At 42.1% G+C, this 27,674-nt stretch overlaps 2 protein-coding genes across 3 annotated transcripts in view; both read right to left on the reverse strand.

Moving 5' to 3' along the window:
- The window catches only part of GGACT (gamma-glutamylamine cyclotransferase), a gene marked incomplete at its 5' end in the record, with an annotated part of 39,256 nt that extends 24,827 nt beyond the window's left edge, over positions 1–14,429 (reverse strand). The window contains 2 exons of the mRNA XM_054031348.1: positions 10,080–10,160; positions 14,342–14,429. Coding sequence (XP_053887323.1) covers positions 10,080–10,160; positions 14,342–14,429 — 169 coding nt within the window. The remainder of the gene's footprint in view (positions 1–10,079; positions 10,161–14,341) is intronic.
- Positions 14,430–22,563: 8,134 nt separating this feature from the next.
- Positions 22,564–27,674, reverse strand: part of TMTC4 (transmembrane O-mannosyltransferase targeting cadherins 4) — a 72,101-nt gene continuing 66,990 nt past the window's right edge. For both annotated transcript variants that reach the window (XM_054012792.1, XM_054012800.1), the window contains exons 17-18: positions 23,593–23,662; positions 22,564–23,071 (exon numbers count right to left, since the gene is read on the reverse strand). In XM_054012792.1, coding sequence (XP_053868767.1) covers positions 22,920–23,071; positions 23,593–23,662 — 222 coding nt within the window. In that variant the 3' untranslated portion in view covers positions 22,564–22,919. The remainder of the gene's footprint in view (positions 23,072–23,592; positions 23,663–27,674) is intronic.

A 27,674-nucleotide genomic window follows, 5' to 3' on the forward strand; every position in this document is an offset into this window, starting at 1 on the left:
AGTGAATTCAAGTATCAGGCATTAAAGTCAGAAATGGTTACAAGAAAAAGAAAGATAAGTTTTATCTGCTATGAAGCATTTTAACAAGCTAGACTTGGTTCAAGGTAAAGTCCTTACCACAGGTTCCCTCCCGGCAACACACCTGACCAAATTCTCAGGTCAGGCTCTCCCCCCAAAGTCAAAGGTCTGGTTCCTTTGTCTTCTTAGGTGAAAGAGAGCTTGCGGGTTTCTGCTCTTTTCTTTATAGTCCAGTTAACCTTTGAAGTGGATACTTCTGGGGGTTACCCCGCAAAGCAAAGTTTATTCAAATATTAAAGAAGGTGACACTAGGGGCATGTCTTCACTAGCAACGTTAAAGCGCTGGCCATGGCAGCGCTTTAATGTGGCTGTGTAGTCGAGGCATAGCACTGGGAGAGAGCTCTCCCAGCGCTATAAAAAACCCACTTCCACGAGGGGAATAGCTCCCAGTGCTGGTGCACTGTCTATACTGGCACTTTACAGGGCTGAAACTTGCAGAGCTCAGCAGGGTGTTTTTTCACACCCCTGAAAGAGAAAGTTGCGCGCTGTAAAGTGACAGTGTAGACAAGCCCTGAGTCTGGTGGTGCAGGAGGCTCTCTGTTCTTTCTTCTCACCTGTGTTTGCTGAAATGCAAATTTGCTTTGTCTCCTGCCATTTCCTCTCCTTGCTGTCTTAAGGACCCTGTTTACCTCAATTTACATGAGTAAACGAACATTTCTTCATTCAGGATACTTCTGCCTGGGCTGGGCGGCGTGGTTTTGAACATGTGCTAAGAACATTATAACCAGGGGATCTTTTACATATAATATTGCTACATACATTTCACCATGATATTATTGACCAGTGAATTATAAGTTTTCAAATGATACCTTAAAAAGGCACATATTTTGTACAAAGATTATTACAATAGCATGTACGGTGTGAATACAGGTGTGTTTTTGATCATACTCTACAATCTAGGGGAAAAACAATTAAATATTAATTTTCTTCTGCGCCTAAAATTCCCCTCTCCCCCCACCTCTCTTTCCATAAGAGAGATTCAAAAACAAGTCAACGCTATGAGATACCCATAGACAAGACCCTCTTCTATTTTAGCCCTTCCTATTACCTTCCCCCAAAACATTGTTTCCTAATACACAAAATTCAGAAGAATATAGCTTTAGTATTTTTCATGGGTACAATGAGCGTCATAAAATGTCAAGTGGCTTGCTTCACATAATGAAAAGTTCTCACAGTTGGTATATTTAAGTAGTCTCACAGCAAGCATTGCAACCTTGGAGCAGGTTACTAGTTTGATGTGTGAAAAACTTCTTGTATGTATATGATATATATCCTGCTGGGTTTTATTCTCTACAAAATCTTCAGATAGGACAAAATTAAGCCTGGAGTGATATTTCCATAAATGGTGTTGAACCATTTCTTGCTCATTCATATAGTTTCACACTCATTTATACATTTTCCTTATGTGATACAACCTTACTCCTGTACAATCTCATCTAAATTTAATTTAGCTATTTTACTCTCTCTCCCTCCCCCAAAATGTTAATAGTTACCAAACAACATACCCACACTTCAGACAACACGGGAGAAATAAAGCAACACTCTGATGCAGCAGCGCGGAGCACAAATGGGCAAGAGTACTTTAAAACATTAGTGTGAAAGTTCATGTTTACACATCCCACATATCTGCTGTACTCTGTCCCATTTTAGTGAACCTATTGCGCACTATCAAAGATCAGGCTTTTATTTACTCATTCCATATACAATCTATTACTTTTGGCCTCTCGTATTGCCATTTAATCACAAGAGATCTCAGGTGAATGAAGTCATGTCAATGACCCTTCCATCTAACTTCTAATTTCCATTTCCTCCTAGTCTCATCTCTCAGGATCTAGTTCAAGAATCATATCATCTTCTTCATCATCTCGTATTGATCTTCCTTCCTCAGTGTTTCTGACCCTCTGTAATAGTGGTCACTTCCACTTCAGATTTGATTCTGCTCTACCAATTCTAGTACTCCCTTCTTTATCATTTTCTAGAACACTTGGTCCTCCTTCACTTCTCCATGAGCAATAATTTTTCTTGATCTCTCCTTAGATAACCTTAGCCCCCTCACCCAACTGTTGCTGATTACAACTCTACCCTTGCCTCAGCGCTCTGATTTTTCCAACCATACATCCAGTTACAAAGATCAGCTCCCTGAGCTCAAGCCCTACTGCCAGCATAAACCTGAGCTCACTGATGGGCTCCAGTCCAACCAAGTTTCAGTCATCAATCATTCATAGGCAGTAGCAGATTACCATAAGTGCCAATGGGCCCTGGCCAACTGGGGGGCCCCGCAGGAGTGGCTGGAACTCTAGCCATGCCCTGTGCTCCTTCTCTCTCCCCCTCTGAGGCCCTGTCTCCAACCCATCCAGAGAAGCCTGTGGTGAGCAATTCCCCCTGCCCCCACCCAGGCAGACTCAGCAGAGCTGGCTGAGTGCTGCTCACCCAAGCCCCACACTGAGCTGATCCGAGGCCACCTGTGCCAGACAAAAGCCTCCCGCACCAAATGGTCGACCGAGGGAGTAAGCCCCTCCCTCTCTCCCTCTTTCCCCCAGCATGGGAGCCCCTCCCCAGCGTGGAACTACTCTGAGCCCCTTTCCCCACCTCTCCTCTGTGTGGAGCTACTCTCAGCCCCTTTTCCCCTCCTCTTCCTGGTGTGGAGCTACTCTAAGCACCTCTCCCTTTCCCCAGTGTGGTGCTGAACTCCCCTCCCCCCAACAGAGATGGCCTTCTCCCCTCCCCCGTGCGGGGCTGGCCCAAGCCATTCGCTGAAGCCCCCCTCCTACCTCGTGCAGGGTTGGCCCAAACCCAACCACTCACCCCCCCCAAGCTCCTTTTGCACAAAACTAGACATTTATCCCATTTGCTCTTGCCAACTGGTTATCAGCTGGCAAGAGGAAATCGGACAAATGCCCAGTTTTGCCAAAAATGTCAGGACATCTGGGGCCAAAATGGGATGTATGATCATCCTAGGCCAGGGGTCCCCAAACTTTATCAGTCACACCCATCCCCTCTTATCCCGTCCACGCCCTCCCACCCCCTGGGAGCCGGGGAAGGAGCGGGGCCAGGGCCCACAGATGAGGGCTATGAGTGGGGGTGCAGGCAGGAGCAGAGCCCAGCTGGGGCTGGGGCCAGGGCAGAGCTGGGGATAGGGATGGGCCCTGCCATGCCCCCCTAGAGGGGTGTGACCCACCGTTTAGAGACAACTGCCCTAGGCTGTGGTAAGAGTTTCCCAGGGAGGCTGGGCAGCTGTGGGAAGCCCCGGACCCTGCACCTGCCTTGGGCACGGGGCCAGAGTACCTGAGAACAACCCCAGGCCCTTGTCCCTGTCCCTTCAAGGCCTGCTGCCCAGGGCAGCTGAAGGGTCCAAGGCTCCCCGGATAGCTCTTACCATGGCCTGGCTTCTGGCCAGGCCAGAGAGCAGAGCCTTGGAGGAAAGGAAAGGAGCAGGGGGCAGAGTTCCATGGTGGAGGGATGTGGGGGTGGGACAGATGTTCTTTGTGCCCAGGGTCCCAATATATCTTAATCCGCCTCTGTTCATAGGATGTCTTTGTTATTCTTGTTATCACCTCCATCTTCTTCACATTTTTTCTTCCATCTTTTTCCACTGAACAGAGTGAAGAGTTTATAGTATTTTCATTCTTCAAATGGAAAATTATAAAAGAACCTTCTGCCTCATTACTAGGTAACTTCTATTCACTCCAGCTGAGCTGGAGGTGGAAGGATCTAACCAGTAGAAAGCACTGTTACTCAGCAAACACTGCCAGTAGAGGGCTCCATAACCCATAGAGCATAAGAAAAGGAAACAACATTTGAGGTAAGAAGGGTTCAATCGCAGAATAGAGCTAGTGGCTGTGTGAAAGCAGGAACCGCAGGCCAGCAGCAACAGCATGGGAGCTGACCGCAGAGGAAAGGCCAGATAGGAAGAGGGCCAGCACTAGCTGCAGCAGGATCATGGTGTGGAGGGGTTGCAATGAGGAGACCGTATACCCTTTTAATGGACTGCCTCTGGTCTAAGGGCTGAGTTAGAAACTGTTGGATTAATTAATTTTCTTGCAGCTGTTAAAGTAGTTGTGCTAGGGTATTTGTCCTAGTAATCTTTTGTTACATCACCACAATCTGTGTGTTAATAGGGACCCATGGAGGACTATAACCTGTAGAACTAAGCATTTGGAGTGCCTAAAGCAGTGGTAGGCAACCTGCAGGCCGCATGCGGCTCATCAGGGTAATCTGATTGCGGGCTGTGAGACATTTTGCTGACATTGACCATCCGCAGGCATGGCCCCCCGCAACTTCCAGTGGCCGCAGTTTGCCGTTCCCAGCCAATGGGAGCTGTGGGAAGCAGCAGCCAGAAAAATAGCTACAGAGAAAAAGAATATTTTAAATACACCTCTACCTTGATATAACGCTGTCCTCAGGAGCCAAAAAATCTTACCGCGTTAGAGGTGAAACCGCGTTATAGCGAACTTGCTTTGATCCATCGGAGTGCGCAGCCCCGCCCCCCAGAGCACTGCTTTACCATGTTATATCCGAATTCGTGTTATATCGAGGTAGAGGTGTAAATCAGAGACAGGAAACCTGAGAATCAATATTTTTAAGAAAAACTCCAATATTCAGAAAGAAATACCAACATTCAGAAGGAAGATACTGAAGGTTGAGATATGTACACAGGAGCAGCTAACTTAGCTGCATGGTAAACACAACTTGGATGTGCATGCCTCATTCTCAATACAGTTCATATTGAATGAGGAAGGTGCCATAGGTCCCTACCCTAGCCTTCCCTGCACAGTAAGACATACACTGAAGCCAGATATGCTCCAAAGTTTTCTGACTAGGGTGTCTAAAGTTAGGCTCTTAAAATTAATATTTATGTCACCACATAAGCGGTTTGATTTGCAGAGGGACGAGTGCTAATTGGATTTGTGGGTGCCCATCACCTCTGAAAAAAAAAAAAAGTCAGACCACTTATTTAGGTGGCTAATACAAATTTAGGAGACACCCAACTCTGAAAATTTTAGTCAGTCTATTTTACTAATTTGTAATAGTTACACATTTAAAGAATTTGAGTTACTTTTCTATAAATGCGCACACTTAGAAGATAGGGTACTCCATCCTAGGAAACAGTGACTCTGAAAAAAAGATTTGGGGGGTAATGCTGAATAATTAGCTCAACATGAGCGTCTACTGTGACACACTGTCCAAGAGAGCTAATGTGATCCTGGGTTGCATAAATGAAGGAATCTTGAGTAGGAGTAGACAGGTTATTTTTATTTGTATTTGGCACTGGTGGGACTGATGCTGGAATACTGTATCCAGCTCTTGAATTGTGGGCACCAGAAGGATGTGAATACATTGAGGAGAGTTCAGAGAAGGCACAAGAATGATTAGAGGCTTAGAAAACCTGCCTTACAGTGACTGAGCTCTTGGGAGTCTATGTATTTAGCTTAACAAAGAGAGGAGTAAGGTGTGACTGGATTACAGTCTATAGTATCCACATGGGGAACAAATATTTAATAACAGTCTCTTCAATCTAGCAGAGAAAGGTACAACACAATCCAATGGCTGGAAGTTGAAGCTAGCTATGTTCAGACTGGAAATAAAGCATTTTTTTAAACAGTGAGAGTAATTAACCACTGAAAGAATTTGCTCAGGGTCATAATGGAGTCTCCATCACTGACAGTTTTTAAATTAAGATCGGATGTTTTTCTAAATGATATTCTCTAGTAATTATTTTAGAGAAGTTCTGTGGCCTGTGTTTTACAGGAGGTCAGACTAGATGATCACAATGGTCCCTTCTGGCTTATGGGATCTATAAAATCCAGAAGGAAACTGGACATACAGGAGCTGATAAGAGGGCATGAAACCTTTCAACTTCCCTTCAGTTCACTGGTTCAAATCCAGCACAGGTCAGAGTAACTGAAAGTCATTACCATCAGTTTGCAGTTAGGTGGCCTGCATGTGACACAAACTGGTCTCCGGTTCCTTCAGAAGGGGTGCCAGAAACTGAGCTACCCTTTCAATTCCAGAGGTGTTTATTCCATATCCAAACTGAGAAACACTGGCAGAGCAGCACTGAGTTTTGTCAACTCTAGTTAGATTCCTAAATCCAGTGTGATAAAGTACTTCATCTTGGAAAAATGTTGGAGTATAGATATATAGTACTTAAACAGGAAGCTTAAGAGGATGCTTGAGCAGAGCTGACCTGAAGCAACTCTATACATTATCCTGATATATTTAGTTCTAAGCTCAGATATTTGCTGTACCTCAAGGGGTGAAGCTTCCCATGCCAATTAACAGTGATTTTAGGTTGCTCATGAAACTGTATGGTTTTCTTTTCACTTTGATAGCTGTTTTACACAGCTTCGAGCCAGGAAATACTGTAATTCAAACAAGACTCTGCATTTAGGCTTTACAGCAGGGGTTCTGAAGTCCTTTTCTGCCATTTGCAAGCAGAAAGGACATTCAACGCCCAATTCAGTAAGCAAAGCTTCTTACTAACAACTCAGCCCTGAGGCCCCTGCTCTCTAAGTCATAAAGCTTCCTTGAATCTCAGAAAGTTCCTGCTTCAAAAGTAACACTGAACATAAAACTGAATGCAAGAGCAATAGCCTAGTTTCTATTATGAGAATCTTTATGAATCTCCATTGTAGCAGCCTGCATTGAACTTGGAGAGAGGAGCACAGGTTGCAGGAGAGAAGTTTGGAGAAGACATCAGGAAGCCAGTCAGTGTACATGTGGCTGGAACGTCAGCTGCAGTTGCAACATCTCTGTAAGTAGTTCTCTTAATAAAGAGCCAGTTTAATTTTAGAAACATGGAGTCCTTGTGTTATTACCCAGCCTGTGGTATACGAAACATGATGGAAGCAGTCACTCTAGCAAAACCCACCGCAAGGAAGAGAGTGTAATTAGCAGGCAAACAAAGCAGCATCTAGAAACAAAACAAACAGGCAGCATGAAGGGACTCAGACCACTGGGAATGCTGGATTTCCACACAAAAGAAGTCTTGCACAAGCATGAAGCAGCTTAACCAAGAACTGAGTTTGCATACAGAGCCGCCCTTGGGGGATAAAGTTGGAAATATAAAGATAAAGCTTTTTAAATATCTCATTGGGGAAAATAATTCAAGAAGTGAGAAACATACTTTAGCCAGGAATAATGCTCGAAACACTGGACCAAATTGATAAAGGATTTGAGTAGTGTGTAGTGCTGTCAATTTTCATTGGACGCATTCCTGGAGATCTAATCACATGACATAATCTTTAATTAAAGATTAATCTTTAATTCCTGGAGACTCCAGGCTAATCCTGGAGGGTTGGCAACCCTAGTACTGTGACCCCAGACAGATTGAGCTTGAATGGAGAAGCTCATTGTTTGTTTTTTTAACCCAAACCCAAGAACCAGAAGAGGGAATAGATACTGACATTACAGAGCTGAGAACTCTGGCATCCACCTGTAACTTTGGAGACATTAAAGAGTCCCTAATTAAAGACAGAATCATTTGTGGAACACTAGATTCCAGTTTACAAGAGAGATTGTTGAGAGAAACAGTTCTAACCCTAGAGAATGAGCTATTTAAATTAAAGGATAATGTTGGCACAGGATCAAATGGTTGTAAAGTGGCCATGAACAAATTCAGACTGGAAATCAGAAGAAGGTTTCTAACCATCAGAGAGGTGAGGCTCTGGAACACCCTCCAAATTTTAAGAGACAGCTGGACAACTTTATGAGTACAATTATATGATGGGCTTGCTTGTGATGGATGGGGGCAGGGCTCAACAGCCCTGTGGCTCACTTGCTGTTTACATCTTATGTTCCTAAAGCTCATGCTTCAGGATTTCAGCTGGCCATTGGCAGAAGTCAGGAAGAGATATTTTCCCCCCAGTGAATTCTAGTTTTACTTTTATTTTTTAAATCACCTTCCTCTGAAGCATCAGGGATGGCTACAACTAGTGACAGGACATTGGGAATGGTAGGCCAGAGTTCTGAGGTGCACCAAACATTCTCTCTCTCAGGTGCTAGCTCACATGCTCATAGTCATTACCATACATGGGGTCAGGAAGGAATTCCCCTCCACCCCCCGGGTCAGGTTGGCAGGGACTCTGGCAGTTTTTCACCATCCTCTGCATCATGCAGGGTGTGGGTCATTTGTGATGATCTAGGTCAGCGGTTCTCAAACTGGGGGTCGTGACCCCAAAGTGGGTCATGACCCCTTTTTAATGGGGTCACCAGGACTGGTATTAGACTTGCTGGGGCCTGGGGCTGAAGCCCAAGCCCCACCGCCCAAGGCCAAAGCCCAAGGGCTTCAGCCCTGGTTACAGTCCCCCACCTGGGGCTGAAGCCCTTGGGCTTCGGCTTTGGCCCCCTTCCTGGGGCAGTAGGCTCAGGCTTTGGCCCTTCTGCCTGGGGCTGTGGGTGGGCTCAGTCTTTGGCCCCTCCTCCTGGGGTCATGTAGTAACTTTTGTTGTCAGAAGGGGGTCGCGGTACAATAAAGTTTAAGAACCCCTGATCTAGGTGTACCTCATTTAATCATTTCCCTGGCATTGCAGGAGCCTTGAACACTGGTGCACCTCAGACCTTTCTATTCTCTACCCGTGTCACATAACAGCATAGTCTCCTGTGGATCTCATTTCCGTTGTTGGGTTTAGCGTGCGGATGCTAGGCGGTGTTGGTGGCCAGTGATATACAAATGGTTAGACTAATTGACCTACTGGTCCCTTCTGCCTTAAAAACGCTATGAATGTCCCCAGAAAGGATCAAAACTAACAGCCACTAATGCATAACAAATTACACAGGCTCAGGCTAAAGGAACTCAGGAAGCACGACAGAGATGGACCAACCAAGAATGAAGGCATCCTGGTTCAGTATATATATTGTGGAAAGCAACACAAAAAGGCAGAAATAAAAATGCTCAGTTTAACAGGACAAGAAATAGAATCACTTCACGTCCCAATGCCACAGCTTCCATAGGAACTAAAAACCAGCAGTGCACGCAGTCACTGAGGATGTAGAGAGTTCCAATGAAGAGGAGGATATCTGCAGTTTGACTCTAGCAGATTCAAATATTCTCACTGTACACGTACTGCAGCCATTTTACAGCCATATTTGCATGAAACAAGAAACATCATTTGAATTTTATAGCAGTTGACACAGAAATACTATCCACTGCTAGATAGAGGGCAGTGCAAGCAATGAATTTGATCACAGTACACAACCAGAATAGCCTCAATATAAGAAAAAGAGGTAGTTATGGTGGCTCCTGCCCAACATTCTAACAGAATATAAGGACATATTTCAAGGAGATGGACACCTGAAGATCATGCTGAAGTCAGAAATAGACCTCCCTATGTAGCCCAGGAGATTATCAAAATGCGAAGTTCCATGGACCCACTGAAGAAGTGACTGACCAGCCTGCCAAGAAGAGGCATCATTACAGCTGTTGAAATGAGAGCAAAGTGGCTCAGCAGCCTCATAGCGGTGAGAAAACCTCCAGGTAAATTCCAAAACCACTGAATAGCACATTGAAAAAAGTCACTATCCGTTACCAACAATTGAGGACATACTATCACACTTCAGAGTGCAATTTGGACCAGTGAGGGGTTGTGTCACCACCTTCCCGGTAACCCTTGGTGCCTGAAATGCCGTGGTTGACCTTCCCTCAGTCAGGACCTTCCACAGAAGTACAAGATGCTGGCTTCCTTCATCTTCCTAGGTGAAAAATCTTTGTGTAGGCAGGAGTCCCACCTATACTCAGTTCTCAGAGACATCAACACCTTCCCCCGCCACCACTTTGCACCTTGGTTGAAGGACCCATCTCTCTAAGCTTGCAAAAGCTCGGCCCCTTGTGTCTATCTAGTGATGGATGCCAAAATGGATTCTATCCATGCTTATATACTCTGAAGGTCAATGACTTTGTTTCAAGAGGCAGGATGACTTCATGCTGTTCTTCCCTTCCTGAGGTCTTCCCATCCCCCTGAAGATCTGAATGTAAATGGGGCTTCCACTGTTTTTGATCATACCTTGCTTAATTTCATTGGAGACAGGTGGGACGATCACTCCTGTCTGGGAGAGACCTGCTTTTCCCCTTGTTTGGTCACAGACTGTAAAGAATAATATTAATGAGTATCCATAATTCCTTATGTACTTTTAATGCATACAATTCACAATTATATTAATCGCCAGTGTTGTCATAAACTTTCATAAATCACCTCACTCATTATACTTTTATAATACAGTAATATTATATCCAATCAGTTGATTCAATTGCTTAAGACCCCCTGTCTTTATAGCCCAGATAAAATTTCTCTTCCCTGCTGGGGTGTAGATGCCAAGCTGTTTCCTACCTCATGTGTTAGTTTGATAGCTTTGTTCACCTATTATGTAAATGGACTTTCATTATTTCTGCCTGATGACAGAGCTGATCAGAGAAGCAAACACAGTCCTTTGTCTAGGGCAGACCTGTTTATCAACTCCGCCTGACATGCCTGGTTTAAAATACTTCAGTCATAATCCATTTTATATCCATAACACACTGCATACGTTCATCTTACAAGAATATTAATGATCAGTGAGTTATGAAGTATGTCATGGGAAAACTAATGACACCTTTTAGATACAGATTATAACTATAGTGAGTTGAGGTACACGGTAATGGTCAGGCCATCTGAAACTCATTACTGCTACCAGTGAGCCCCTTGACCTCTGGCATTTGAATGCTGTTAGGATGACATCTTCCCTCTTACAAAACTGCAGGAGGGCTAGCTACTGGATGACTTAAGAGAACAGGTCAGAGCCTGCCACCATATCTTCTTTCCCCTTTATACAGAAGAAACCTGTTTTCGTCACCTTTGGGTCTTTGCAGTCTCCAGGATACAATATCAGCATATCCATAATTTCATCTACAGAGTTGTTACAAACATTTCACGGTGACATTAATGACTGGTTGTTATTAGATTCCAAAAGATATATTACATGTCACCTTTTACATAAATATTATGACAACAGTGTGTGAGGTGCAGTGAGTACGGCAGGTCTGATAAAAGTTGAACACAGTAGAGAATCACAACTGGACCTCTGTGTCACACATACTATCCTATTTATCTAGAGCGAAAGTATTCACTGTTGATGACAAGAATGGGTTCTGAATATTGAGGTAGATGAGACCTCCAGCCACCTAACAACCTTTATCACACCTTTTGGTAAGTACTGTTGCTTGTGGGCATCATCCAGGTCCCAGAGGTGTTCCAGTGCAAACTGAACCAAGCATTAGAGGGAAACCTAGGCATCAAGGCTGTAGCTGATTACATTCTTATTGTGCAGAAGGAGAAATCAAGGAAGAGGCAATTCAGGACCATAATACCAAGTTGCAACAACACCTGAACAACTGCTGGGAGCAGAATATTAGGCTGAATGCAGGCAAGCTGAATCTGAGAAGAACTGAGGTGCTCTACAATAAACCGCTGTAGACTTCTGAGAGATTCCAGAATCTCAAGAATCAGGGCCTGCAGCAGAACCAATGTCTGGGCAACCTAATGAGCACAGCTGGCCTGTAGTAGGCTGCCTGATTGGCTACGTAAGAACGCAAGTATGGCCTTACTGCATCAGGCTGATAAGCCATCTAGCCCAGTATTCTGTTTTCTGACTGTGGCTGATGCCAGTTGCTTCAAAGAGAATAAACAGAACAGGGCAGTTGGTTGAGAGATTCATCCAGTTCCAGCTTTTAGCAGTTGGAGGTTTAGGGGCACCAAGAGCATGGGATTGCATCCTGACCCCATGTTGGCTAATAGCCATTGACAGACCTATCCCTCATGAACTTATCTAATTATTTTTTTGAATCCAGTTATACTTTTGGCCTTCACAACATTCCCTGGCAATGAGTTCCACAGGTTGACCGTGCATTTTCTGGAGTAGTGCATCTTTATGTTTGTTTTAAACCTGCTGCCTACAGTAGAACCACAGAGTCACGAACTGACCAATCAATCACACACCTCATTTAGAACCAGAAGTATGCAATCAGGTAGTAGCAGAGAACAACAACAACAACAAAAGGCAAATCTAGTACTGTGTTAAACAAACTACTAAAAAAATAAAGGGAAAGCAGCATTTTTCTTCTGCATTGTACAGTTTCAAAGCTGTATTAAGTCACTGTTCAGTTGTAAGCTTTTGAAAGAACCACCATAACATTTTGTTCAGAGTTACGAACAATCTCCATTCCCAAGGTGCTCATAACTCTGAGGCACCACTGTTTTAATTTAATTGGACAACCCCTGGTTCTTGTGTTATGTGAAGGGGTAAACAACACTTCATTATCCACTTTTTCCACATGATTTAGACTCTACTGTTTTTACATACAGTTACTATGTTCTCCAATGTGCATTACTTTGCATTTATCAACACTGAATTTTATCTGCCATTTCTTGCCCATTCACCCAATTTTGTGAGATCCCTTTCTAACTCTTTGCAGTCAGCTTTGGACTTAACTATCTTGAGTAACTATGTATGGTCTGCAAACTTTGCCACCTCACCATTTACTCCTTTTTTCCAGATCATTTATGAGTATGTTGAATAGCACCAGACCCAGTATAGATCCTTGGGGGACCCTGATATTTAGCTCTCTCCATTGTGAAAACTGACCATTTATTCTTACCCTTTGTCTCCTATCTTTTAACTAATTACTGATCCATAAGAGGACCTTCCCTCTTATAACCATGACTGACTACTTTGCTTAAGAGCCTTTAGTGAGAGACCTTGTCAAAGGCTTTCTGAAAGTCTACATACACTGTATCACCCTTGTCCACATGCTTGTTGACATCAAAGAATTCTAATTGACTGGTGAGACATGATTTCCCTTTACAAAAGCTGTGTTGACTCTTCCCCAACATATTGTTTGCACCTATGTGTCTGATAAATCTGTTCTTTACTAGTTTCAACTAATCTACCTGATACCGAAGTTGGCAATTACATGCCAGTAAGCCTAAAACCAACTCTGGAGCCTTAAAAAACAAACAAAAAAAAAGTTGGCATAATATTAGCTATCCGCCTGAAAAATTGAGAACCATGAAGGAAATGCTCAGATCTAAGGATATGAAGGGAGTCCAACAATTTATAGGGATAGCCAACTATCTCCAGTTTCTGTCCACACTTATCAGAAGCCTGTGACCCTTCAGATAATTAAAACACAATGATTCAGCATGGGAATGGTCAGAGACCCCAAAACATGTGTTTGAAAAATGTAAAGAAAATCATAAGTGAAGCACCAGTTCTAAAGTACCACAGCCTTGAGGAACAGCTAGAGTTACAGTGTGACAGCTCACAAGGAGAAAGAGGAGCAGCACATTAGTGCTACAAAACCAGCAGCCCATAGCATTTGCTAGTACAGCCATGATAGACACAGAAAGGAAATATACTCATATAGAAGAGGAGCTGCTGGCTTAATAATTCCATCAGTTGACCTCTGGGCTCTAAGTGGGCATGCAGTCTAGTCCCAAACCATTAGAATACATTGTGAAGAAGCCACTGGTGAGTGCATCCATATGACTAGACCACGTGTTGCTGAAACTCCAGCTCTATAAGAAGGGGATATGACACTGCCCAGAAAAGTCACTACTGGTGCCAGATACACTGAGCAGGGCAAATCTTCCAGAGTACAACACAAATGGCTCTGCGTAACAGGAATTAGAGTCTGTGAACATACTTTTGCATCTCTGACGGGAGGCTCCAGGCAACCAACAAAGCACGGAACAGGACAGAGGTTACAGGCATTGAAAGAGTTCATACTCCTGATTGCAAGAGCCACAGGAGGTTACCTCCCATTACCAGGTGAGGGATGAGCTGTGAGTGCAAGCCAGAATTTTGTTTGAAGGGGACCAAGCAGATCTAATTGCTAATATCAAGAGTTGGATACACCAGGATAAAGAGGCATGTGACGAGCCAGGCTGTGCATCTAATGGCCTGGAGAAAGATCAGAAAAGACCTTTCCACTTTTAATGACAGGAAGTGCATGGTTACAGTAGCTTACTACTTTAATTTCTGGGAGATGGTCTATCTAGAGGACACTCAGGCACGGAGCCGCCCAGTCCCGCAGTACACGAAGGGGGACAGCGCCGGTATGGGCTTCCGCCTGCCAAAACGCTTTGGTTACAAAGCAGCACGTGACCCTGTAGGCTCTGGCACATGACGTCTTTGAGCCAATCATTTCCGTCCTGGCGGCTCGCTCGCTTGGGGAGGTTAACTTGGGGCTTTTTAACGGTGTCAACGGCCCACGCGCCCCCCCCGCACTCACCCGCCAGCCTGGCTGCCTGCGACGCTTCTTCCCTGCGCGGAACGTCCCTCCGCCCGGCTGCTCCCGGCTCCTTGGGCTGCTTCCGGGTTTAGCTCAACTCTCGGGGCGGGACCTGGGTGAGCTCTGGCCCCACCCCTACGGCTGCGGAGAACCGGGAGCGTGCACGGAGGGAGGAGCCGGACGGCGGCACAGGTAGGGGGCGGAGCTAGGAGAAACGCCCCTACTCCCCCCTCCCCAGAGAGTGCGCGCGCAGCTGCGTGCTGGGCCAGGGCCATGTGACGCCACGGTGGGCGGGGCTGATGCTAAAGCACCGTCTCTGGGCCGCTCAGGGCTCCGCCCCCGCATGCAGCCTGTGAGTCGGGGAGTCAGAGCGCGCGCCCCGCGTGTCTGCACGTGGCTCTGCCCTGCAGCCGCCCAACAGCAGAGTATCTCGGAGGTGCGGCGGCCAGACCGCTTGCGATGCTGCATCTGCTGCTCTGCTCCCCTTGGCCCACGCACCCGCCCGCTGCTCTGAGCCTGGCTGGCTCCTCCTGGCTTAAGCATCGTCTCCACCTAGCGCTGCCCCACGTGCAAAAAAAGAGCGAAACGAGCTTCCAGGCGGAATAAAGAGGAAAGTTCTTTCTTACACAAAAACACCTGCAGCGGCCCAGTGACCTCCAAAGGCTCCCAAAGCGTGACTAGACCTAAAGGGAGACAGGAGCAGAAACAGGCTAGATTGAAGCCCTTCCCTGCATCTATGGCCCCGGGGAGTTCTCCCCCCGTACAGCCCACAAGCGCCTGAACGCACCTGCCAGACTATGTTCCCTTTTAGCTCCTAGGCCAGCTGGTCTGTTTGGGAAGTAGCTGCCCAAAACTGCAGGAGAGCAAGCGCACACAGTTTTCCAAGGGCTTTAGTAATGTGACAGCCCCACGTTCAGGATTTGTACCGTTAGAGGGAAATTTTGATCAAGTCAAACTTTATTTTGATGGGTTCAGTTCCCCAAGAGCAGTACCTGAGTTGGTTCTGGAGCAAGGGAGAAAACAGCTATGCTAGCCAGTCCTCTTCCCATCCCCACCAGGCAACATGGGCCCAGCCTCCCCTGGCAACAGTGCTGTGAAGTAACCTTTTTGACCCCCGCAACCTTTTCCTAGCAAGCAGCTGTCTCCCTGCACTGTTTCAGCAGTAGCCTAACACTCTAATTTACCAGCATTCATTTCTGCAGAAAAGCCCATAGGGCTGCAGCCTAAAAGATCAAGATTTCAAATGCAGGTAACCACTGGCAGCAGCAGCTGCTTTTGTAAGGGTTTAGATATAACTGAGCATGCCTATGTGATCTGGTCCCTAAGACAAGATAGGGGGATACCTAGTTGGAGAATCCAGCTGGAGTTTAGGCATGAGTTACATGCCAAGCTGCCAAGTGTTGTGAGGATTTAGGCGGTTGCATGCATGCCTGCCCACCAAAACGCAGACACCTCAGGGACTTTAGTGGTGGAAATTGAGGTTCCTATAAGTTTAATCAGCAGCTGAATTTAGGCTTGTGAATGTTAGTGGTGCCTAAATTCCCCCTTGTGAATTCTAACCAAACTGAATTAACAATAGGAGTACTTGTGGCACCTTAGAGACTAACAAATTTATTACAGCATAAGCTTTCGTGGACTACAGCCCACTGGAAGTGGGCTGTAGTCCACGAAAGCTTATGCTCTAATAAATTTGTTAGTCTCTAAGGTGCCACAAGTACTCCTGTTCTTCTTTTTGCGGATACAGACTAACACGGCTGTTACTCTGAAACTTGAATTAACAATGGTTGGGAAGAGGATCGAGTACCTGTGGATAGTGTTATATAATTATTTTTAAAGTCAGAACCAACATGCTGGTCATGACCCTACCTCGTTTGGTTGCTGCACCTTCCCCTCAAACCCCAGGGGTGATTGTTCTGCCCTTTTTTTTAGGCCCCTTTCAATCTTAGTGAGACTACTCACAATGATAAAAATTAATGGAGTGTAAATGTTTTCAGGATCAGGGCTTTAGATTGTAAGCACACCAGGTCAGGGACCATGTATTCCTATATCATATTTCTCTATAGTGCCTATCACATTTTGGTTACTGCTATAAAATAAACACACCGCGTATTTAATTACAAGCAAAAATAAAACCTCAGTAACATGATAGCAAAAAATGCAGATTTATTACTGGGCTTTATTACAAATATGTTTGCTTCTTTCTTGGTTGAAACTTTGTAAGTTGGAATAGCTATTTGCAACTCAGATCATTAACAGTACATCAAGAAAGGAGTTCAGATATCAGCATCAAATTCAAAGCCACGGATTTCAAATTTCTTGGGACCAGATTTCTACAAAAACCCATAATTTAATAAGCCTTGAATCATTTCTAATATACCATACATTGACACATACCAAACACCCATGCCACAACACAGCAATGCATTTTTCTAACAGTACAATCCGTCCTCCAGTATATGACTCATGCAGCTATAGGTATCTGCATCTTTAAAAGTAGCAGGTGTACAGTACTTAACCTTTATGCTATAGCAATGTGATTTGTGTTCTCACTTTCATTCCTAGTGGATTAGGGTATTTCATATTACAAAAGATTTGTTAATAGAGGGCACATTTAAGAGACTCATCTAAAGGACTCTGAAAATACCAGTACTGCTTACTCACTGAAAATGAGAATCATGTTAGAATCAGCAGACATTGTAGCTATGCTTGTTGGAAATCTGGTATGCACAAAGGAACCAACATCTAAATAAAATATTTAGATGTTTTTAATTCAAACATTTTATTCTTTTAGCAATATGCTACAATTTAGAGCTTGGAATTCCAAAAGACAGGGTTTTAAAACTAACCAAAAAAAAAAAAAAAATCAAGAGCTTTACAGTTATTTGCTTGATTACTTTTAAACTAGTTGTAAGAATGGACATAATGAAATAAATAAATGACAACTTTACCAAAATACAACATGATCATATATAACCTAGCAATAGGCAAAACTAGTTCAGAAAATAAACGGTCCTAGTCTGAACTTGCGATTCTTTTGGGTAGCCAAACCTTTGTATTAACAGTAACCCCCCCCCAAAAAACACAACCCCAAACTTTGATTTATTTCTTCCTTCACTTGTCTTTTACAGTCTCATTCCCTCATCCAGTTACTGTTGCCATCTGACCTCCCCAATGTACCTGTTGCTCATATTACATTCAGCCTGAGTGCAAGACTTTTAGGATTCTTGATGCAAGGGACACACACGATGAGGATGTGTACCCATAAAGATAAAACACCAGGAGTTTCAGGAAGCCAGACCTCAGGGGACTAGTTGAAGAGGACAGGAAGAGGAGTGAGGTCTGAAGAAACTTTAACCAGTAGGGGATTTCCTTGGAAGGAAAGAAAGAACAATAGGGTGACCAGACAGACAGCAAGGGTGAAAAATCAGGATGGGGGTGGGGGGTAATTGGCACCCATATAAGACCAAGGCCCAAATATCAGGACTGTCCCTATAAAATCAGGACATCTGCACATGAAGATGGAAAATGACTTCATATCGTAGGCATAGTTTGCTATGTGGGATGCTTTGATAGGATTCAAATTCTTCTGAGATTCTTACATTGTTATAATGAATTGTAGGAACTATATGTATCCTAAGAGAAAGCCTGATGTAGCATGGAGAGAATATGTACACAAAGCAATTAATTTGGCTAGTCTTTTTTATATTAAATAAGGAGGTTTTCATCCTTAGATCACAACTACTTTTACAGAGGTGCCTAACAAATATCGTTGGTTCCAATTTTACAGATGCATACGGTATAGCTGGGAGACAGTAAAGCCAACATTTTCAAAAGTTGAGTGCCTCAATTTCACATATCCAAACAGACACCTAGGGCTTGATCTTCAGATATACTAAAACTGACAATTGCAGTTAAAATCAACAGGAACAGCAAGTGCTCAGCACATCCCAATAGTCAGACCCTAAGTATGACAAGCTGGACACTCGAAAATTGAGGCTCCCAAAGTTAGTGGATGCTTTAAAATGTTTCCATGAGTAAGTCAAAATTACAGTGATTAACAGTAGCAGTTGAGTACAGACCTTATTCCTAATCTTGTGGTTTATTCACTGGAGCATGCTGCCTACCTTTGTTCTTTCTTTGTAATTTTGTTTAAACGAGTGAACAGTGACCAAGCACTTGTGACCTCAGTCTATTGCCATGGAAATTAATACAATGTCACGAATATAGCTTTATGACTTCACTGCATAATCAAATAGTAAAGGATTGGTCAGCTGGCAAGGAGAAATTAGCAATGGTAATATTTGATATTCGATCAATTAGCAATGGTGGCAAGAAAAAATTATTAAAAAAAACAAATGGGTCTTAGCTTATAAAATCTTCCTGTGAAACCCCTCTCTCTTTCTCTCTTTTTTTTTCTCTTGCAGGCAATATTTTCTATACTGACTCAGGAGTTAGTTATCAGGTGTGGAAAATTAAACATTTTAAAAAGGTAAGTTCATAAATATTTTAATAGGCCTAATATATTGAATGAGTTGCATTACCAAGTTGTTTGAGAGGATAAAGTGGAAGATATGGGATTAGCTATTCTGTTTAGTGTTCTTGAAAGATTTATGGGGTATTTTATATAAACAGAATCTTGTCCATTAGTTTTTCAGAAGCCAGTTGAGCTCTGACATTATACTCTGCTATAAGTGTATTGTTGCTATTAAGTTCATATAAGTGATTACCTTTCATTTTTATTGAGCTAAATAATTATAAATTAAAACACTGAAGACCAATAAAAAAGTTAAGTGATATTAAATAGCCTGAAAATAAATCAAGAAGAGATCATGGGGTTGGTACTAGAAGAGTAAATCAACATTTTCAAATACAGTACAAAATAGGAGGTCCAATCCATCTGAAACTCAGAGTAGGAGAACAAGTCAGCATCCCCAGACAAGTGCGTGTAATGGGTTTGCTGCATAATGAAATGCAGAGATTCCATGCCTTAAGTATAATAGTGATCTATTGGATTAATCCAAAACTAACAGTACATGCCAATAAGGATGATCATACATGTGAACTGCATGACAAGAATAATAATTTAGAACTCAATTACATCAGACACTGTGAATAAACAAATTGGCTTGTTTTTGTGAAGTAATTTCTTTTGTCTGCTAGAAACTAGTTTCCATAGCAAAATCCATTTTTTTTTTGTCTAGAGGCTATTTAATACCTTCTACATTTGATGCATATTAGGCTGAGCTGTAGGACAGAATATAAAAATCTATAAAAACTTGCCACTTGTATTTTAGTTCCAAATGTGGCACTCTTTTCCAAGCAAAAGAGCATTTAAAAAGTAGAGTACTGTAGATGTAAAACATTTCCGTGGTATTCAGAAGGGCAAGATCATGTAATATTCTGTACTATGGCAGACATTTGCCTTACATTTTAAACAGTTTCATATTAATTTGAGTGGTATATTAAGAATATACCAGAACTGCCTGTACAATATTATCACACAAGTTAGGAAAGCTGCAAATATTGCATGAATCAATTTCTTCCTATGGAAAAAAAATATAGAATGCAGAAACATGGAGAGAGAAGAGGTCAAATCTCTCAATTCTCACATCCAATAGACTGTTCTTCCGCTTTTTTTTAAAAAGATAAACAAATATTTATGGAAGCAGCAAGTTTGTTGATCTATGTAAATACCGGCACACAAATAGCATTTGACTCCCTCCTCTATGTTGCTAATTAAAAGTTTAAAGTAGGGCTGTCAAGCGATTAAAAAATGAATCGCACTGTTCAACAATAATAAAATACATCCAAAAATTTTGAAATAAATGGTTTTCTATATTTTCAAACATTGAATTCAATAGAATATATTTCAATTTCAACAGAATACAAATTGTACAGTGCTCACTTTATAGTTATTTTTATTACAATATTTGCACTGTAAAAAACAAAAGAAATAGTATTTTTCAATTCACTTAATACAAGCGCTGTAGTGCAATCTCTATCATGAAAGTTGAACTTACAAATGTAGAATTATGTGCAAAAGAAACTGCGTTCAAAAACAAAACAATGTAAAACTTTGGAGCCTACAAGTCCACTCAGTCCTACTTCAGCCAAATCACTCAGACAGACAAGTTTGGTTACAATTTGCAGGAGATAATGCTACCTGCTTCTTTTTTACAATGTCACCTGAAAGCGAAAACAGTCATTTGCATGGCACTTGCTGGCATTGCAAGGTATTTATGTGCCAGATGTGCTAAAGATTCATATATCCCTTCATGCTTCAACCACCATTCCAGAGGACATGCGTCCATGTTGATGGCGGGTTCTGCTCGATAATGATCCAAAGCAGTGCAGACCGACGCACGTTCATTTTCATCATCTGAGTCAGATGCCACCAGCAGAAGGTTGATTTTCTTTTTTCGTGGTTCGGGTTCTGTAGTTTCCGCATCTGATTGTGGCTCTTTTAAGACTTCTGAAAGCATGTTCGGCACCTCGTCCCTCTCAGATTTTGGACAGCACTTCAGATCCTTAAACCTTGGGTCCAGTGCTGTAGCTATTTTTAGAAATCTCACATTGGTACCTTCTTTGCATTTTGTCAAATCTGCTGTGAAAGTGTTTTTAAAACAAACATGTGCTGGGTCATCATCCGAGACTGCTATAACATGAAATATATGGCAGAATGCAGGTAAAACCGAACAGGAGACATACAATTCTCCCCCAAGGAGTTCAGTCACAAATTTAATTAACGCATTTTTTTTTTAAACAAACATCATCGGTATGGAAGCATGTCCTCTGGAATGGTGGCCGAAGCATAAAGGGGTATACGAATGTTTAGCATATCTGGCACGCAAATACCTTGCAATGCCAGCAAGTGCCATGCGAATGACTGTTCTTATTTACAATGTCACCTGAAAGCGAGAAGCAGGCAGCATTATCTCCCGTAAATGTAAACAAACTTGTTTGTCTTAGTGATTGGCTGAAGAAGAAGTAGGACAGAGTGGACTGGTAGGCTATAAAGTTTTACATTGTTTTGTTTTTGAGTGCAGTTATGTAACAAAAAAAATCTTTCATGACAAAGAGATTGCACTGCAATACGTGTATAAGGTGAATTGAAAAATACTATTTCTTTTGTTTATCATTTTATAGTGCAAATATTTGTAATCAAAATAAAGTGAGCACTGTATACTTTGTATTCTGTGCTGTAATAGAAAATCAATATATTTGAAAATGAAGAAAAACATCCACAAATATTTAATACATTTCAATTGGTATTCTATTGTTTAACAGAGCGATTAATCACAATTATTTTTGTTAATCGCGTGAGTTAACGGCGATTAGTCAACAACCCTAGTTTAAAGTGCAGCATACTCCAAAAGTGGTGCTGTACAAACGTCTCAGTCATTTCCATATAATATTTTCTCAGTTCATCAATTAAAAGATTTTTTCCCCCTAATTGCCACTTCAGGAAATTCACCCCGTGTTCCGAAAGCGAATCTGGATTTCTTCTGGTTCATGTGCCAGTAGCAAAGGAGTCTGCAGGTCAGTTTCTGTGTGGCTTTGTGCTTGGTTCATCCCTGATGCAGGGACTCCAAGTTGCAACTTCCTGAACCAGTGGGAGTTGCGATGCCCAAGGAGATAAAGATTAACCTGTGGAATAGGGTAGACTGTGTTTGCCCCACCATCCTGCCACAAGGATTGAGACAACTTTAACGGCTGCTTGGGGAATGGTTCTAGGGGAGTCCTGCCAGCAGAGATTGATTGGAAAAGGCTGCATCAGTGCACCTCCTGTACCACGGCCACACTCACTCCTTGGCCAGTGCTGCTCACTTGTACCACTACATTGTTCTGGGAAGACTCTCTGTCCCTGGGGTCCTTCCACCCTAAAATACCTTGACCGAGTACACCATCACATGTGGCCGATAACCCTATGCTTGTCAAATTATGGCTTCATTTACACCTTTGCCAACCCCATTGCCTTCAACGGGTTTGCACAGGCACAAATAAAGTCAGAATTTGGACCTACAATTGTAATGATTAACCATTCCGTTGATGTGCTATATAGACTTTAATCCACTTCACTCTCTGAAGTAAATATCTATGACTACGCATATGTGTAAGGGATCACATTTTCAAGTAGGAAAGTGCCATTTCTTCCAAGTCACTTTCTCCATTTTAGTATTCTATATTGATGCTAAAAGTCAGATGAAGGAGTCAACTGCATATGAAAATAAACTCTGCTATTTACTTAGTGTTGTGAAGTACAGTTTTGAAACTCCACCCTACATTAATTTCACATACCCATGTCAGTGTATTTAATGGGCTTTAAAAACAGTTCAAGATTTCAAAAAACAAAACCAGAAAAGATAACATTTTTTTAGCTGAAATTTTAGAATCTACAGTTGAGTCAACTGAAAAAAAGATACATTTCCAATGTAAGACCAAATCAAGCATTTGAGTGTGCTTTAGTGGTGCTGTAATTATTATTTTTAAAACTCTGTGACTGAATCCCTTACATGGTTAAAAGTAGCCCTGTAACATTAAAGGTACGCAGCATGCACTGACAGCCTAGAAAGAAACATCAGACATTGCCTTTCTTTTGCAATTGTTCCAGTTTTCTTTTTAAGAGGCTGTAGTTTTCCTTGGTCCCGGGTGCAGCAGGGTCAAGCTTCAGAGAGACTTCATAGTGTTTCTTGGCTAAGTCAAGATTTCCCCAGCGATGGTAAAGCACAGCTGAAACAGCAATGAGGAGTTTTCATTAGCAATATTGTTGAATAACGTGCAATCTTGCCAATCACTTGGAAAACAACATTAAAGCATTTGTTTCCAATAAAGGTTTTTTTGGCTGGTTAGTGGCACAGTAGTAGTTTGTTCTTCTGCCAGCTGCAGGAGCAGAGCTTGGGAAAAGAACCAGCCATGGAATTATGGAGGAATGAAATATGTTGTAGCCATAAATTACTGTATTTATATGAGCTCATAAAGGTTTACAAGCATAGCTCAAATGAACCAATTTGCAGCCACCGAAGTTCTGCCGTCTCTGGACTATTACGTGCAACCTATCTGATCTATCATACCATGTGACAGCTTTTAGTTTTTGATGCCCCATTTCCTTGATGGCTTTCTAGAAATTAGTCAGAATAGAAATCCACCCAGCAGGAACAGTCTCAAAACTTCTTTTTATAAACAGTGAACATAAGGGAACTAACAGTGCATTTGATAAAAGTTTACACTTGAGGAGTTAGAAAGGTTCTTACCCAAATTACCATGATAACTGGCTGCATTTGGATTGGCTTTAATTGCCTTGAGGAACAAAGCTTCAGATTCCTGAATAATTTGGAAGAAGATGTCAACAGTATAGGTTACTCTTGTAGTACACAAAATGCAAAGTGCACCAAAGCACCACAAAGACTTCACAAATTGTATTCGAGTTGTAGCCATATTTTCTCATCTATACAATATATTACCTCCTCACAATGTTATATATAACATGGTCTGAACTTGTTGCTGCTCTCTGGTGGCTGCAGCCTCCACTAAATATAAACTACACTAATACTTACTACACAAGCACCAACGTATCACAAGCTTTTGCTATTGTAGCAGGCAACTAGAGGTACCCACTATGATTAAGTTTGTAAAGCAGTGTACATTTTAATCAAATTTTCACATATTCCTAATGTTTCCAAGTGTTCACCTTTTAGGTAGAAGTTTTCCCTGCTTGTTATTGGCCCAATATTCTATTTTGTATTGTCTTTAAGTTTTAAGCAAAAGCTTTTGCCTTTACGTTACATTCTTCCCATTGTTATAAAAATTAACCACTTTTTAAATTTTATTAAAACAGACTTACAGTAAACACATCTGAAGCGGAGGTCTGAATATAATCCACATTGAGGAACAGTACCTCTACTTTAAAATATAAAAACTACAAATTACTGGAAAAAAAATCTCTACATCTACAAGTGTCCTCTGAATATTCCCACTTGTGGGATGCGTCCTTAGCATTGTTGATGTTTGGGAACTTTTAGAAAAGCAAAGGCCTCTCATGACCTCTCACCAAATGTTCAGAGCCAAGATTATAAGAATCTGGTCAGTTTCTTAACCACTTCAAGTTTTGTCTTCCCAAAGCTAGCCGCCAGTGCAGAGACCTTTGCTCTGTGCCCAGAGAATCCTTCTTGTTAAAAATCATCATGTTAAAAAAATAAAGTTAAGTTTAGATATTTTAGAAAGGTAATTTTAGGTAGTTTCTGTGCTGCTGTATATTTTAGATTCTTGGACAGTCTCCAGCTGAGTTCCCAGGCAAAAGACTTAAGAGACAAAAGGCCAGCTATAAGTGGTATGTTTCATGTTCCTTGAGTCTGTGGGTGTAGATAGTCTGCATACACAGACGTGCTAGCTCCGCTCAAGTTGGAGCATTCAAAATAGCAGCATAGCTGCTGCAGCACAGGCAGTAGTTTGGGAAAGCTGCAAGAGTATAATCCCGCCCAATCCTCTAGGTATATATTTGGCAGCTAGCCCAAGGCACCATCTGTGCCACCTCAGCCACACTGCTATTTTTAGGTGCTAGTTCGAGCAGAGCTAGCATGTATGTTTAAGTCTACCCACTCTGGGAATTGCACCTTCCAGCTGTTGTGTAGGCATACCCTAATGCACAGTTACTGTCCAATGCACCTCAGGAAAGGCTTCTACTTCCTAGAAGATTGTCTGGTGTACAAGGCTGTTACATCTTAGGTCCAAAAACCAAATACAGGCTGTCCTGTGAGAAAAGTTTTATAAACCACAGCCATGAAGGCCTACTCTATCCTTACATGGGAACAAGCTACTGAACCACGCATCTGAATTCTCTAAAGTGGGGAAAACAGGCCTTTGGTGGCAGGATTGGCATCTCCATCTGTGTCCAAGTTCATTGCACATACACACACAGCAAAATCCTCCAAACAAACTTGCCCTAACAGCAGGAGCAGGAAAAAAGTAAAAAAGATTAATAAAGTCACACTTCTCACAATGTTGGAATCTCTCTGCAATCTTTGCTGTATTATCCAATATGCTGGAAATTCTAAGATTATAGCTAAAAAGTTGACTTCTACTTTTTCCATTGTGAAGGTACAGCCATCAAAGTGCACAGATGTGTTGCTGCCCAGTTAACCCAGTCTTTCAATAAATTGTCACCAGCCACACAGTAGGAGCAGCAAACATAGGAACTCATTCCTCCTCTACCCAAGTATTATAGAGTACAGTTATTGTGCATGGTGTTCTCCAGAAAACTTAATAAAACACGTTTGCAGCTGACTCCCATTACCATATGCCTTCTGGCACATACTTATTGAAAAGATTTTATTGCCATTGCTTTGCTCAGCAGTTAGTAGAAGAGCATCAGATGATTAAAGGCAATTTGAAGACTATCCCATTGCATTAAATAAACATTTCAGTACACTGGGCAATATTTCAGTTGGTCTGGACAGCCAAATCTTTAAATTAAGTGTTGTCAGGATATTTGCAGCACTGTTTGTAGCAAAAGCTTTGAAAAAAGCATGCTGCATATTCCATCTGCTGCCAGAGTTGCAGCACAAAACGAGTTTGTTTTTACCTCAAATATGGAGACACGTTGACTTAGCCAATGGGGCTAACATCTTGTATCTCTTGAACAAAAACACTGTGGCTATACATATAATATACACATACTTTCAAAGCGTTAGAGATGGCTTCCAAGATCTGTGGTTGCTTTGTCCATTTCAAAAAGGGAGTATATTTAAGGAAGGAAATTAATTTGCTAAAACCAGATCTCAGTTAAGAATTTCCATCTTTTGTATGCTTAGGAGTTACATTTCTGTAACAATAAGTCATCCGTTCTGGAAAAATGCATAGTGAATTTGAAACTACAGGGAACATTGCTGCAGTCATATTGAAAGAAAACCTAGCTTTCAAGCTGGCAAGACATTTCCAAATCAATAGAATGCTTCAAAAGGAATATGGATTGAAAAAAATATGCTTAGTGTGCTTCAAGGGCAGAACTGACACTTTAGCAACCCTTATGCAGACACATTATTTATGAGCTTATCTATCCATTAAGTACTGGAAGCCATATCATCATTCAACTTTCTCCCCAACACAAATTTCACTCAACTTGTCTAGGCACTTGACACGTTCTAATCTTGAATCTTTTTCCTAGAAGATATCTCTGAGATACAGCCCTTTCTCTCTATCCTTATAGTTAGAACTCTTGCCCAAGCTCTCATAATCTCCCATGTAACTTACTGCTCCCTAGCTTTCCTGATGCTACATTCTTCCCCTCCAGTCCATAGAGAAGGTAGCTGCTAAGACCATTCCCTTCCCTGTTGAACAAACCACATCAGTCCCTTCTTTGAATCCCTCCACTTGCTCTCCCCTGCTACATCACACCAAGTTCCAGTTGCCTGTTAGTGCCTTTTAAGGCCCTGCATAACTCCACACTTCCCCACTGATCATACTGAGCTTCTCATCACATTTTCCCCCACTACCATTTTCTGGTTCCTTCCACTCCACTAATGGTGACAATCTCAGAACCCCATTTTCTCCCACAACCATCTCTTGTAATTTCTTCTATACTACCCCCCTGCAAACAGGATGACTTTCCTGAGCTGGTCATCAAAGCATCTCCCCTCTTCTCTTTTAAGTCCTCTCTGAAGGCAAATTTCTCCTGTGACAACTACAGAAAACTTGATAGCTTAGACACATGGCTAGGTTTCACCATCCTGAAAAAGGGCAAGAAAATGGAGATAAATATCACCTAACACTGTAATCGGTGAAAAAAATATATTTCTATCCTGAAAGGTCTAGAGGTCATAAATGCTTCTCATTCAAGATGTACTCAGGATGTTACTTCAGTGCTATATTATAGCTACAAATCAAAGGATCTTAGTGGAGCAAACATTGTTTATATGAGAAATCCAAAAAGCTTCCCAGATTATTCATCTCTTCCTGTCACTTACATTTCAGATGATGAGGATAAACACAGAGGCAGTGAGGACAACTACATTTATTCACAGTAGGTGGCTTATTTTCGGTCAGTGATTCCACAAAATAAGACCAACTTTTGGCTCATTAACAAGCAAACATAACTCAAACCCTTCGTGACACATATGTAGAGCTGTGTGCCACTGCTGATCCAAAAACACTCCACAGATACATGAGTTGACTTTGATAGCTTGCTCCTAAACTACCCATTACAAAAAATGAGACCAAATGGAACAGTTAATTGCATTTTTTTTCCTTGCTGCCCTTCCATTATGTCGTCTCCTGTTAATGTGTGTTTTATTTCTCATTCATGCTGTAGCAATGGTGACAATTACTGATGAGAATATTT

Source organism: Malaclemys terrapin, chromosome 1, assembly GCF_027887155.1.
Source record: "Malaclemys terrapin pileata isolate rMalTer1 chromosome 1, rMalTer1.hap1, whole genome shotgun sequence".
NCBI classification, from domain to species: Eukaryota; Metazoa; Chordata; order Testudines; family Emydidae; genus Malaclemys; species Malaclemys terrapin.